The following is a 14,039-nucleotide window of genomic DNA, read 5'->3' as shown; positions in this document are numbered from 1 at the left end:
TCAGACCATCTTCCAAATGTCCATCTGTGGAATTTAGAAAGCAGAAATGGTCATATCATACCATTCTACCCACCGCGCCATACAATTTGCCCCACTCATGGCCTGTGAGATATGGGTGCCATCTTGGTGGTTCAGGTGAGCCATCATAGGGGCATTGTTCACCTATACTTTTAAAACTTGGGACATTGAAGGATGAAGTTCATGAGATAGTGGACTCCTTCGAAGACCACATACCCTGAAAACGATGACAAAGATAAACTGCTAAGTAGACCTGTGCTGAACAGGTTGAAGGGGAACTTCCTCACACCTGGTCTTCACCAGTAAGCCATCCAGGTAATGTCCAATCATGATACCCTGGTCAGTTAGCAGGGTCAACATGGCTGCGATGGCCATGATAAAGACCAGCTGAGGCAATGACAGGAGGAGCACCCCATGGAAGCAGAACTGAAGGAAACAATGATCCTCCCAGATGAGGTTATTCGTAGGGATGGTTAGAATCCTAAAGTGCCTATTTGTGACTTTGTAGGTTAGTGCCAGAACAGTATACAGCCTGAGGGATGAAAAAAATCTTGCATCAAAAACTGGTATACTTAGGTCTGTTCTGTAGAAGGAAGGCAATCTACCCTCTTGTTAATTAATTGATGATCCATTCCAATTTAACCTTTTCATAAATGGGAAGGAAAGAGACAGACTCCTTTTATGTGTTTTCGGCTAACCAGTGCTTTTTTGCAACCTCTCCAGGAGTGCACCTATGTGGACAAGTAGGTCTAATCAAATTTGCACTTTGCAAGCCAAGTGGCAGCAAATGCAGGCCTAAGTGCACAACCTAAGGTCTAAAATAATCCACTCCATCCTCTTATTGCAGCGGTCCTTGAAGAAAGGCACATCAAGGAGAACATCCCCCTAGAGGTGGGTTCAGTCTGTATGATTTCCTATAAGCTCCAGGTCATCTTGGGGGGAAAAAGATTAAGACCTCCAAAAGTGTATAACAAAATTATCTATATTTCAACTTATTCTCCAAAACCAATTACTTAACAAGCGGTTCTGGAGTGGGAAGAGTAAATGCCTGGCAAGTAAATTTTCTAAAGATGAATCAAACAGGCTGCTTTGGTCCTTAGAGCCCTGAACATTTAGGGATTACAGCAGTTGCTGAAAATGACTTAAGATTCCGACGGAGTGACCGAATAATCTTTGACTGCATCCTCAATGACCAATCTGATTCCCAGCAGTTAGTGGCAGGGAAGAAGGATCATTGTACTTTGGGAACCAATTTTACTACAATGTTAAGAGACTGAAAGGATCAAAGGCCTGGCCCAGGAAGGTTTCAAGATGAAGAGTACGCGCTCATGCCCTTTGACACAAATATATGAAGGGAAAAAAAAAAATAAAAAATTTTTATACTTAAGTTAAATCCTTTTCTCCGAGTCCATTGGGGGGACACTGGAAACATTGTGGGACAGAGGGATTTTAATTTTTTTTTTTTTAAACAAAGTTTCAAGGACAGTGCTAGGAGGAATAAAACGAAAGAGGAGAGTACAAGGTTCTCAAACAATAGGAACATAGAACCATAACAAGGAGATCAGGAAAGAACAAAGAACAAGAGTGTGAAGGGTGGGAGTCCATTGCCCTATAGAGAAAGGGATTAAATATAAGCATAAATATCCAGTTTTCCCTTTCATCCATGTGGGGGACACTGGAAACATTGGGCTTTACCCAAAGCTTTCCCTACAGGAGAACATGATTAGAAGTACGCTGTACCTTATGTTCAAAGCTGGCACCTTTGGATGCAAAAATGTTGACTATGTAAAAGTGAACGTGTGTAGCAACCCAACTGCTCTGCCAAAAGCTCAGCATCACACCGCACAGGAGGCACTGACCGATCTGGTAGAATATGCAGTCACCTTTTTCGGGAACAGAATTTCCAGTCATAATATAAGCCTGTCGAATTAATGCAGGAATCCAAAGGTCTATTTGGACTCAGGCCAACCTCTGTTGTGGACATAATAGGGGAACAAAAGATCATCCATCGTGTGCACTTCACAGGTTCTATAAAGATAGGTCTCTCAAGGCCCTGACAACATCCAGAGAGTATTTAGTACCTTATTCTTCTGGAGACCTACACCAGTGTAAAGCTGGAATCACAAAGTCCTGATTAAGGTAGAACTTGGAGACCACCAAGTGCTAAAAGAAACAGCCAAATCTTCATTAAAGATGAGAAAATCCTCCTAGCTGCGGAGATAACCAGCAGAAAGGTAGTCTTCTACATAAGGAACGCTAACCCCATCATCATCATCATCATTTATTTATATAGCGCCACTAATTCCGCAGCGCTGTACAGAGAACTCATTCACATCAGTCCCTGCCCCACTGAATAAATGGTTTTGATGTGAGGTTGCTGTAAGGCTGTCAGCACCAGGTTAAGATCCCAATGAGCTATTGAAGATGAAGGATGTATGGAGGCTGCACATGCATCACTCCCTATAAGAAAGTGTGCAATTTCCGGTAAAAGTGACCGTTTTCTGTGAAAGAAAAACTGTACAGAAATTATCACAAAGTGTAGATTGACCAGTTATTTTCAGCTGTCCAGTTTACTGCTGTTGTTGCAGAAGTATCTGATTGGTGGCTTGAGACTTGGCTCCTGCAAAGATAAGGTTTTATCCCCCTTGGTTGCTAAATCTGAACTTACTCTGAATTGCTCTGTCATCAGCCACGCCATTAAAGCTAACCAACCTAACCTTTGATGAGGAGAAGGCTGGTGACTTAAGTTCTTGTTAGAGGCCCGTTGCCACGTTGAGAATGTCTATGCACCATTACCTAACACTCTTTGTTTTTTAAACCTTCTTTAGCACCCACTGAAGTATTGCTTCCTGAGGAAACAGGAACATTAGGTGAAAGCTCCGACAGACAATGCATCTACCGATAATGCTTTCATTGTTCTGAAGCAGAAGAGCACCACTTTGTGGATCACTTGGGATGCCATCATGTCTGACTAACCCCACCTGTCCACAATCTGCTGGAAGACTTCCAGGTGAAGGGACCATTCCCCCAGGGTGAACAGATAATCTCCTTCCCAGTTTTGTACCCGAGGGACGAATACTACTGCAATGGATGGAACACTCCTTTCTGCCAATTGCATGATGTTGTTTCTTTGATGGCCAGGGCACACTTGGTGTTCCTGCTGATAAGTGAGGTATGCCACTGTCGTGGCATTGTGTGATTGGATCTCTGAATAAAAAGTGTTGAAAACTGCCCAAGTCCCTGCACATTTACCAGGAGATTTGACTTCTCTGGAGTGCAAAGACTCTAAATGTGGCACTGAAGAGTGGACAGCCCACCAACTGCAAAGGCTGGCATCTGTAGTCACCAGTGTCCAACCAGAAACAGTGAATGGATGACCCCTGTTGAGTTGGTCTTTCCTCAGCCAGCAGAGACCATCTTTCCTAAGACCCTCATGCAAAACTGAACAGACCTCAGACCTCTGTCATAAACACCTTCTGCTGACAAATTTCTAACAGGAGTCCTGGGATGACCATCAGCTGGGAAGGTGTCAGGTTGGATTTCTACTAGCTGATGATCCAACCATGATAATCTAATATCTGTTATGTCTCCATATTATGAAGCTGCAGCAAGGCTGGAGACCGCCTTAAATAGCAGATTGTCCAAATAGCATCTACCTTAGGCATTTTGTCGTATCCATGCTAGGGATAGGATAAATGGACTGTAACCTGCGTGTGATCTGAAATCTAAGATCAGGCTGGATGCAGGCTTCACTTAACAGGAAACAGTCTGCTTCTTCCTCTGCTTAAAGTGTGAATCGTCAAGAACCTCCGACTCCGCTATTCTACATATTTAGTGCCAGACAGATGGCTCTCACTAAACCCTCTACATTGTTTCCTGTTGCAATGCTCATCCAAGCAGAAGGAAATCTAAGAGTCTGAATCCTCAGGCACTTTAACCCTGCTCCAGGGAGGAAAATTCAGAATCTGACCCGTCCCAGTGCTGAACAACAGACAGCGTTTGATCATTGCACAATCTACAAGTGATGTCCATTTTCATGATCCTTTTCCAAAGAAGATGAAACCTTGACCAGACTTTGCCAGGCATTGAGCGCAAGCCGACTCTTCAGGCCCTGCAGAGGAAGAGCCCAAAAGGCCCTCGTAGAGAGCACCAGGGGAGGAGGTATGTCCCTCCAAATACTCCCATGGGAAGTGCAGATTAGTATGAATCCCTGCTTGGCTACCTGGGATGTGCTATGCGCTGCGCAAGCTCTGCAACAGACTGGCCCAAGGATGGATCTGCTATTTCAGTCACTCGAGGGAAAATATGAGGTTGTCCCTCAGTATACTGAGGGACAACCTCACCTGACTTGAGGCTCTGACCCAGAGCTTGTGTCCCTAGAACACACAGAAACAAACACGTGTACTCAGCCTGCTTTTGGGGTGAATGTCATTTTGGACAAAATAGAATAAGAGCTAAGTGAATATTCAATAACACTTTAGTCTAGAATTTAAGAGTGGTGAATTTTCCTTCCTTGTTTTAGTGAGCAGAAGTGATGTTTCTGATGTAATGTGTACATACCTTATATTCAAGGTGACCGCTGGGTGGCATGTTTTGCATTGGTAGCAGCGGATGAAGAGTGTTTGTGTTCTGTGTCACTGGACGGAATGGAGTCTGTGGGGTGACCCTTGGGAATCCAGGAATAATCTTCTGCAGCTCTTCTGCCCCACCCTCAGTGCTGAAAAGTATAGTACAAGTCAGTACAAACATCAAGTCACTAAAGCATATTTATACAACTGTTAAAAACTATATTACACCATAAAATACTACATACATTGCAAAAATATGGCACTACAAGGAAATGTGATCTACAGTCTACCAATTACTTTTAAACTACAGATTTAGGCATGTACTGCCCACTGTTTATCCCACACTGCTGAGTGCAATAAGAAAATTACAGGATGCATATCACACAAGAGAATATAGGTTTTGGAATGTATTCCATTCGCTCATAATGGCACAGCTATTTTGTAGCACTGAGCATGTTTACTGAGAGGACTCACTGTGTGTCCGGCACTCCCACTGTATGCCTCCTCATAGACAGATATCGAGCCAATGCTTCAGGCGAAGGTTCTTCTCCTTCATCACTGTCCAGATTCATGGTGCCATTAGTCTACAACCCAACAAAAAAGGGATTAATACAAGCACCACACAGGCAAATCTGCAATGCAGTATGTCACAGTAGCGGACCACACTGCACAATGTAATTGATATGTTGGCCAGATACCATCAGAAACAGGACGATTATAAAATATGGTCCTTTGTGCTTAAAATTAGTTTATAGTGCATCATCCGACTTTAGCCATTATAAAACACCTTTGTTCCCCTACCACCAAGACTTCATGTGAAAGGACAGTAAGACTGATTTGCAGTATTTCACATTACTGAAGGATTATACCTGTACTTGAATCAAATATATACTTAATGTAATTCCTGCTTTACTAATGAAGCATTTTGTGTATGGCCTAAAATAAATATTGACATTAATGATTCTGAAATGATATGTACAATTAAACATACATACAAGGTGCAATTATTTATTTAGTGAAAAATTATTATAGGTTTGGTTGGTTTAGATGTTGTAATGTCTGAGTACAGCCAGCAGGTGACACTGTACAGCCTAACAAGCAAGCAATTGCTTATTCAGTGAGCTGTCTCCTCCCAACTAGTGGAATTACAAGGGTATCAAGCCCAGAAATACTGCAGTAATATATATCTTTAACTATACTATTGCCCATACTGAATTGTTCTAAAAGGCTAAAACGTCTGGAGAGGTTTGAATGCTGACAGCTGATTCGAACAAGCATCAGCAGTTGTCATTCAAATATCTTGCACTGCACAATTAACATTGCATCTTCTCCAGGGTGTTACCCCTTGAACCCTGCCAATGCTTGCACTCTGGTTTTCAGGCGGTATCTCCCACACATACATAACGCAAGATTTAACCTACAGCACCCACATGGGTTACAAACATTTACGTATGTTTCATTTTTTAAATGAAAATAAATTATACTAATTAGAGGTCAGGAATTAAAAGCGTGCAACGTTTATTATTAAATAGGGACATAATGAAAGAAATCAAATAACCTGAACTTTAGTACAAACTAAATTGTTATTTAATCGCATATTGAATGTATTGTAACCAATTTTAATAGAAGAATATGGATGTGTTCAAATGACATTGAGATGGAGACAGATGTAATCCTTTACCATTTAGTGGGTAAAATACAAACTTAGTGACACATCTTAAGTTCCTCCTGGTTGACTATTGAACATAAGCATCTTTAAAAGCAAATGCCACATTTAGTAACAGCATTTTAAGTGAATTCTGCACAAAACCCCTTAGCTACAGTGATGAGCCCTAAACAGAATGAAATAGTCTGCTAAAGCGGGATTCTGTCTCTGCACATCCCCTGTGCAGTATACCCAATGGGTAAAGCAGGGACATAAAGTGTTATCAGAATGGACACCGGATTAATGTAGATGCTTATTTAACCACAGCTAAATGGTCATGGATTTTAAAAATGCCAAATATTTTACCTAAGTGTCTGTGAATGTACCTCAGGCCAGCTAACATGCAATCCTAAACACCTTGAACAACATTGCTGACATACATCACTTTTCTAGCTACAGTAAGGGGGCGATACAGATTACAAAATATGCAAACATTTACTGTCAGACACTTCCCCACTTAAACTCTGTGCAAATGTCACTCACTTGATTCATAACCCAGACTTAATCAATTGTGTATCTCTATAGAATTATATAATCCATTACAATTAATGATCACTGTGCTCACCTCAACAATTTGATTCTCAGGATTGATGAGCTGAACTTGAGGCACGTTCATACTGACTGCACTACCAGTTCCATCAACCTGTAAGGGAACCAGAAATACATGCAACAACCATCATGAATGTAGCAGGGATTTTCTATACAGTGACAACAGCATAAATCAGTAAATTCCATAAACTTTAGAAACATGTGCATTACACAGGAAATAACGAGACAGGGGAAAGGGCTTACCTGTAATGGTGAAGCAGAGTACACCGGGCGCGGTGCACCAGGTGGATTTGGGAGACGTAGAGTTTTGTGTCGTTTTAGACGTTCGCACAGCAAACTGTAGATAGCACTGTAGTTATCATAGGCATCTGTCCTCAAAGACTGAAGGAGAGAAAAAAAAGAAAAAGGTGGATGAGGGAATACAATATCCACCATAGAAGAAACAACGGGAAGGGAGGTAAATTTGTCAAGAAAATGCAAAAAAAAAGATGAATATCAGAAAATAAAGGGACAGCGAGACACAGGAGATATAAATATGATGCATGTCACCTGCAAAGTACGGTCTTTGTCCAATCCCATTTCCACCATAGTATGCAGAACTTGCTCATTTAGAGGCTCCCTCTGCCTCTCCAACTTCACATGCTGGCATTCTGCTATTAACTGGAATAGAAAGTGTAATTAGAATATATAAGACAGTGAAGTGCACTTGTATTTTAAATAAATATATAATAATTAAACGCAATTTGTAGGTAATAGCTAGTCAAGTACAGATGCAGCACACATCAAACTCCTGGTTATTTTGTTACTCTTCCTTGTGTTCCTGCTTTAAGAAAACATATTGCATCACAAAGCGTAATAGTGAAATGCCCTTTGTGTCACCAGACGCCACTGAGAGAATCATAGTATGCATGGCAAATGCACGAAACCTATTCAGCGCATTTGTACATAGCTTTGTGAATCAAATTACTAAACTTACATCCTGGCTAAAATGAATGAAGTTTACCCTCAGTTCCAAATTTCAGAGAAATGCATCATTAATTGACCATGGGGTGCAACCACAAATTCAGTACTAATAAAAACAAAGAAATGAAGTTTATTCAAAAGATGATGCACAAAAAACTCCCTTATGTTCTCTATTGTTAATATGTGTCTTATTTTAAAATTTAACCTTTAATCGATTAAATTACAATACAATATAAAAACCAGCAAAGTATTAAAGAAAAAACCGTGTATGTGAAAAAAACAAAATGTGTTTAAAATTGCTGGATGCACTTAAATTGTCTCCTGTATTTATTGAGGATTTTATACTCCAAATGTTCAGGTGCCATAATAGGGAAAGGCTCATCTTTTAGGGACTGGAATTCCCTTATATGTAGCCAACATATTTGCTTACAGAATTGCAATCCTCAATTATATCGCAACAGTCATTCCTCTTATGCTATTGATAGGTCTAGCAAGTTACTATATTGCAATTAGTTACTTGTTATAAATGTATCTTTTTGTATCCCCCTGTGTTGGATCGCTAGCTAGAGATTACTATTGTCTGTAATTTGTATAAATCAGTGATTAATCAGCTGACTGTCTCCTAAATGCTATATTATCAATAAGAGCTTACACGGGATTGTAGCAGTGCACATACCTAGCTATAACCTAGGGGTAACTTGCTGCCTGCATCCTAGATTCTCCCTTCTCACTAGGGGCTAATATAAGGCTATTGCAGGATACGAGCCTGGCTGTAATAGGGAATGGCTTACTGACTGCCTCCTAAATGCACCGTTCTCGTTAAAGGTTTGAAGGAGCCATTTGCTTAAAAGTGCAGTCAGCGAACACGTCGACGCACATTTGGCTGACAAGTAGCTGTGTCTGGGTATCCAGCAATTTAAAATTTAGTATTTATATTGTATTAATTTTAATATATTAAAATCAAATAAAGGTTACATTTTTAAAAAAAATAAAATAAAACGTTCTATAATAAAAATATTCACAATAGTTAACATAAGGGAGTTTTTTGTGCGCCATCTTTTGAATAAACATCTCCTTTCTTTCTTTTTATTAAATGAATGAATCATCAACCAGTAACAAGCTGGTTCCCCACACTTGCTGCCTGTTATTGGCTGGCGGTGGAGGGCAATGCCAAAACCCCCCAGCTTTTGATCATTTGTCACCATTCATTTATAGTAAGTAGACAGGTGGGTTATTTTTATGGGGCTTTTCAGGATTTTGTTTTTGTTTTTCCCCACCATCACAATTTGTACTTCGACCGATCAAGCAAATTAAGAAAAAAGAAAAATATATATTTAATAGGTGAATAGCCTATTTGGGGAATGCTGTTTTCAATTCAACTTAAACAAAAACTAGACATCCAATTTTATAATATTTATTTACTGTTTAATGAAAGAGGGGCCAGAGACCCATGTCTATTATACTGGGACCAGTGGGGTGACAAAGTGGACTCTAGGCGTCCCAACCTCTCAGTCCAGGGATCTCAAGAAGATAACCACTGTCAGACAGTTTACTGTTTAATGTAACATTACGGGTAGAGAAATTATACTGCAATGACTTCTAATAGTCGGTCACTAAAGGTATCAACTTTAATTACTTTTGTTACTTTTACATGCTATTAACTGGAAAATATTAGAAAAGTAGAAAGAGTTAGCAAAAGAACAAATGGGAAGGATGACAGATAAAGAAAGCAAGGCATAACGGAAAAGGGGAAAGTAAAACATAGTATACACTTACCCTTTCAAACTCGAGATCCTGCTCTCCCTGGCACATCCATTTGTGTTTACAGATCTGCTCCATTGACAGACGCCTAGTAGGCTCCAAAACCAGCATGTGTCTGATGAGATGTTCACATTCTGTGAGAAAGATCAAGGGGGCAGTCACCACACCTACTCACTCTTCCACATACAAAATAGCATATTTGAACTCCCATGCTTAGTGTTTTGATTTTTTTTTTAAGTGACCCTCGCAGCTTCTCCAACTGCAAGTAATAATTATTTGTATAGCATATTTCTCCCAATAGGACTCAAAGCACTTTGCATTGTTGCAATTGGTGAGGCAGCCACCTTTGGTGCACGCAACTACTATTATATGGAATAATTCAGATCAGTCCCTTTGACATTTACAGTATATATTTGGACAGTTCAGAATGGTCATTTGACACCTTATAAATATCATCTCAGTTGAAAGTTTAAAAAAAAAAAAAAAAAAACATATTTAGCAGCTGATCACTTCAATTTCCCTCAATATATTTAGCACTCTCATATCTAATCTTTAGCATACAATACTACACTCATATCATATGCATCCATGCCCCCCAATGGCAAAACTCTTACGCTACTGTGCACATCTCCTGAATCAGACAGACAATGTTTCTGAAATCTACTCCACCTGCCCAACATATTACACCTCCAATCTGGCTTTTCCTTTTTACTCAGTTTATTTTGAACCTATGTGCTCCGACATACCGGGAGCATAAGAGCTTCTAGAGCTGCTGTTGAAACATCCATGGGGGCACAGAGTGCCATAGAAGAGCCATATAGGGTAACACAGAGCTCGCCAGGAGACTGGAGGACAGTGTCAAGAAGATTCTGTCCAATCAAACTCTGCAGAGAATAGTTATTCTCTAGCAGCTGACAGGATAAAGCAGCTCCCAGCGGTCATGAGACTAAAGTTAGCATAGAAACTAGAACATAGAGGTTTATAAAAAAACAAAACAAAAACACATTTTAAAGTGAGTTTTCACTCTATTATTATTAAAACCGAATCTCTAACCCGTTATGTTAATTAACCTAAGGATGCCGGTACCTATATATAACATAAACCTTTGTCAAGCATCTAGTTAATCTTGAGGCGTTTCTGGTGCAGGTGAGATATGACGCAGAGGGTGTCCCGGAAGGAAGATTGCATACAAGAGCACACAATCCTATGCGCAGGTAGTTTTCAATAAGACACTGGCAGTTCTCTCCTGGTCTGAAGAGGCCCAATTGGTAAAGATTAGAGATGCTCACTGACCCCGGTGTTTTGGTTTTGGATCTGGATTACCGTCGTGTTTTGGTTTTGGTATTTGTTTTGCCAAACCGTCATTGCGTGTTTTGGTTTTGTTTTGCCATTTTTTTTAAAAAGTAAAAAATTTTTTGGTCTAAAATAACCTAATTTAGTGTTCCACTAGTTTCTTGGGTAAGTGAGGTAATTCTAAAGCTAATAAATTATGAAAAAAAACAGTTTAATCCCTGGTAGGCCGTCCTTAATACGAACACTTGCCTGCAAATTATACAGACAAACCTGGTTGTCTATCTCCTCCATCTTTGATTATTGACAATGTAGCCATCGTCTTTGGGTGTATATTACACCCTCCACTTGTAGTTGAATAGAAAAAAAAAGCAGCCTGCATAGACTGTGGAATTAGAAAGTAAAAATAAATGGACCAAGGTAGTTTGGTATCTGTCTGCATCAGACCCCCTCTCCACTAGGAGTAAAATAGAAAACTATTCAGCCGTTATAGAGTCTAGAATATAAATAGAAATTGAGAAAGGCAATTTGGTATCTGTCTGCATCATAATCATCAACATCATCATTAGTGTCCTCGTCGCCTACACAAATCTCCCCCTCATCCTCTTCTAATTCAAAAGTGGCATCCTCAATTGGTGTATCACCGACTACACTCGGGCTGTTTTGGCACACATCAGCAGAACTGCTGAAAGGAATCTTCTTTATGGGTACACTGTCACTAACAGAATGCTCACGATTAGACATACCACTGGTGGATGGACTCTCCACAGGGATTGGTGTAATTTCTGAATCAGAGCATACATTATCCTCTAATGCCTTACTGTTTTCTTGCAGCTCGGCTTTCACGCATAACAGTACTTGTGCACCACTTTTAGACTCCAAATTACTTGGTTTTGCTTTGTCACGAGTGTCCGTACAAGAAGGCGGCTCAGTAACATTTTTTGATCTGCACTAATAGACAAAGGTGAAGGCCTCATTCTCTCTTTGCCACTGCGTGTGTAGAATGGCATGTTGGCAATTTTTTTTTTTATCAGCACTTAACTTTTGCTCAGTAACACTTCTTTTTCGCTTCAACACAGTAAAAAAAATTTGGTGTGTGTTTTTTTAACGGATTTCAAAAGACTGTGTAGTTTGACATCGCCTTTCCCAAATGACGTACTGGGAACACTACCATCAGGACTGGTGACAGAACCTGGTTGCTCATTCTGCTCATATGTGGACTGCTTTGAATCCATTATGAGCCCAAAGCACTTGTAGTGCTACAAATTGTTTTAGATACTGCTGACAAATATGACTTTTGACAGCCACAAAAATTAATGCAAATGAATGGGGGGACACCCCAAAAGCACTTGGGAGTGCTAAATATTGAAAAATAAAAAAAAGACTCCTCTATGCTCCTCTCTTCTCTATCAATTGTAATCAGAATTGTATTCTCTGTCCCTGCTCTAATCAGCCTGGGACTACACCCTGCTCTCTCCCTCTGTCAAATGGCAATGGATTGATGTGGAGGCAGGTATTTATAATTTTCAAATACCGCGAGAACCGAGCCCCGACGATGTCACGATAGTACTCGGATAGGCAAAGTTTGGGTGAGTTCGGTTCTCGGGGAACCGAGCCCGCCCATCTCTAGTAAAGATGCAAGTACCCGGACATTACTTGATAAACTGTAGGTGCCCCAAGCAGGAGTCACACACTAAGAAAATAAAAATGCTTAATGTTTACAATCAAGTAAATTAACCTTCGACAGATACTATGCATACTACAATCTGTACAGATGGAATAATGAGAAAAGAAAGCACATGGTTACAGTAAAATAGAGAAGAAAAACCTTGTACCTGTGGACATGAAAAAGGGGATGCGGAACTTTCCACTCAAGACCCTGGCCCGCAGGTTTTGTAATGTGCTTCCATCAAAGGGGAGAGCACCGCAGACCAGCACATACAAGACCACTCCTAAACTCTGTCGGGAGAAAAAGAGAGGACTTTAAGATTGAGAAACTGCAGTAGAAGCTGTAGCGTGCAAGAATTTTACTCTTACTCAAAAGAATTGTGGCTAATATTATTCTATCAGATCAAACATCACTCAAACCAATCAAAAGTCTTTAAAGGAAACAAAGTAAATTCTCAATCACAGACCTTAGAATTCAACATTTGTTGGAAGCAATCTGAATAAAATACATAAGGTATATAGCATTATACTGTTTAAAGAACTAAACACATTTGTACAGTTGTTACACTCACAGGAGTTCAGGCTCAAATAATCTAAATGCACCTGTTAAGGGCTGGGAATAGGTTCTTCCTGCCATGTCTCAGTCGCCACAGATCCTGACAATGTAGAATGATGTTACTGCAAGCCAGAAACATCCATCCCAGAAGTGAACACTAGATATGAGTAAATGATCTCACCATGAATTAACTCTGCTACATGGGACAATTACCAGTAGCTGGGAGTGGTGTCCCTAAAGAGTTTGGTGGAGGGTAATCTGAACAAAATCCGCTAACTTGTTTATTCCCTCAAATGGGACTTCCTCTACAGCACTGGACCCTATTTTACATTGCCATTGTCCTAGACATAGGTGGAGCAGCAGAAGAGGGCCCTCGGATTCCCTTTCCCAAGTGCATTTAAACTCAATCTGAGTCTGGAGCTTTGTGAGCGTAGCAACTAAAGTTTTTACCTCTGTGTTGTCTAAACATGTACTATGCCAAGGCTCAACAAGCTCCAAGTCACCATGGTACCTAACTTCTGGGGAACTGTGCCCTGTTTAAATCAGGACATTTACCCTTCTCCTTTACGGCGGTGTCATTTTGTGGTCAGAGGAGAAGATTTGGCATACAGGGCCAAAGAGATTTCTAATAAGCTCTCTGCTCTGACCGACAATACCGGCATCTACTTACTCACAGCCCAGCATATAGGAGAACCAAATTAAAACTTAGTCAGAGGGAATCAGAAAATAGATCAGTTCCTCAGTGATCAAGCAGGCCACCATGCAGTAAAGGTGTAACATCAGCATGGCAGTGAGTGTTGGAGAGGAGTTGTTAATGGAGGAACTAACCATAAAGCACGGGGTTAATAATGCAGTACTTAATGATAGGATGGCAGGATAAGACTGATGTAGAAAGGAGGAGTCTGTAATAATAAAAATGGAGGGGTTCACGATGGAGAGATTTATGATATAGTGGTACAAG

At 40.3% G+C, this 14,039-nt stretch overlaps 1 protein-coding gene across 2 annotated transcripts in view; it reads right to left on the bottom strand.

Moving 5' to 3' along the window:
- The window catches only part of SIK3 (SIK family kinase 3), a 101,470-nt gene that overhangs the window by 31,175 nt on the left and 56,256 nt on the right, over positions 1–14,039 (bottom strand). For both annotated transcript variants that reach the window (XM_075190377.1, XM_075190379.1), the window contains exons 6-12: positions 12,690–12,813; positions 9,580–9,698; positions 7,390–7,500; positions 7,084–7,221; positions 6,857–6,934; positions 5,061–5,170; positions 4,579–4,735 (exon numbers count right to left, since the gene is read on the bottom strand). In XM_075190377.1, the coding sequence (XP_075046478.1) occupies positions 4,579–4,735; positions 5,061–5,170; positions 6,857–6,934; positions 7,084–7,221; positions 7,390–7,500; positions 9,580–9,698; positions 12,690–12,813 (837 nt within the window). The remainder of the gene's footprint in view (positions 1–4,578; positions 4,736–5,060; positions 5,171–6,856; positions 6,935–7,083; positions 7,222–7,389; positions 7,501–9,579; positions 9,699–12,689; positions 12,814–14,039) is intronic.

This window comes from Mixophyes fleayi, chromosome 11, assembly GCF_038048845.1.
Source record: "Mixophyes fleayi isolate aMixFle1 chromosome 11, aMixFle1.hap1, whole genome shotgun sequence".
Classification (NCBI taxonomy): Eukaryota; Metazoa; Chordata; class Amphibia; order Anura; family Limnodynastidae; genus Mixophyes; species Mixophyes fleayi.
Note: the sequence above shows the minus strand (reverse complement) of the source record. Positions and strands in the feature narration are given on the sequence as shown.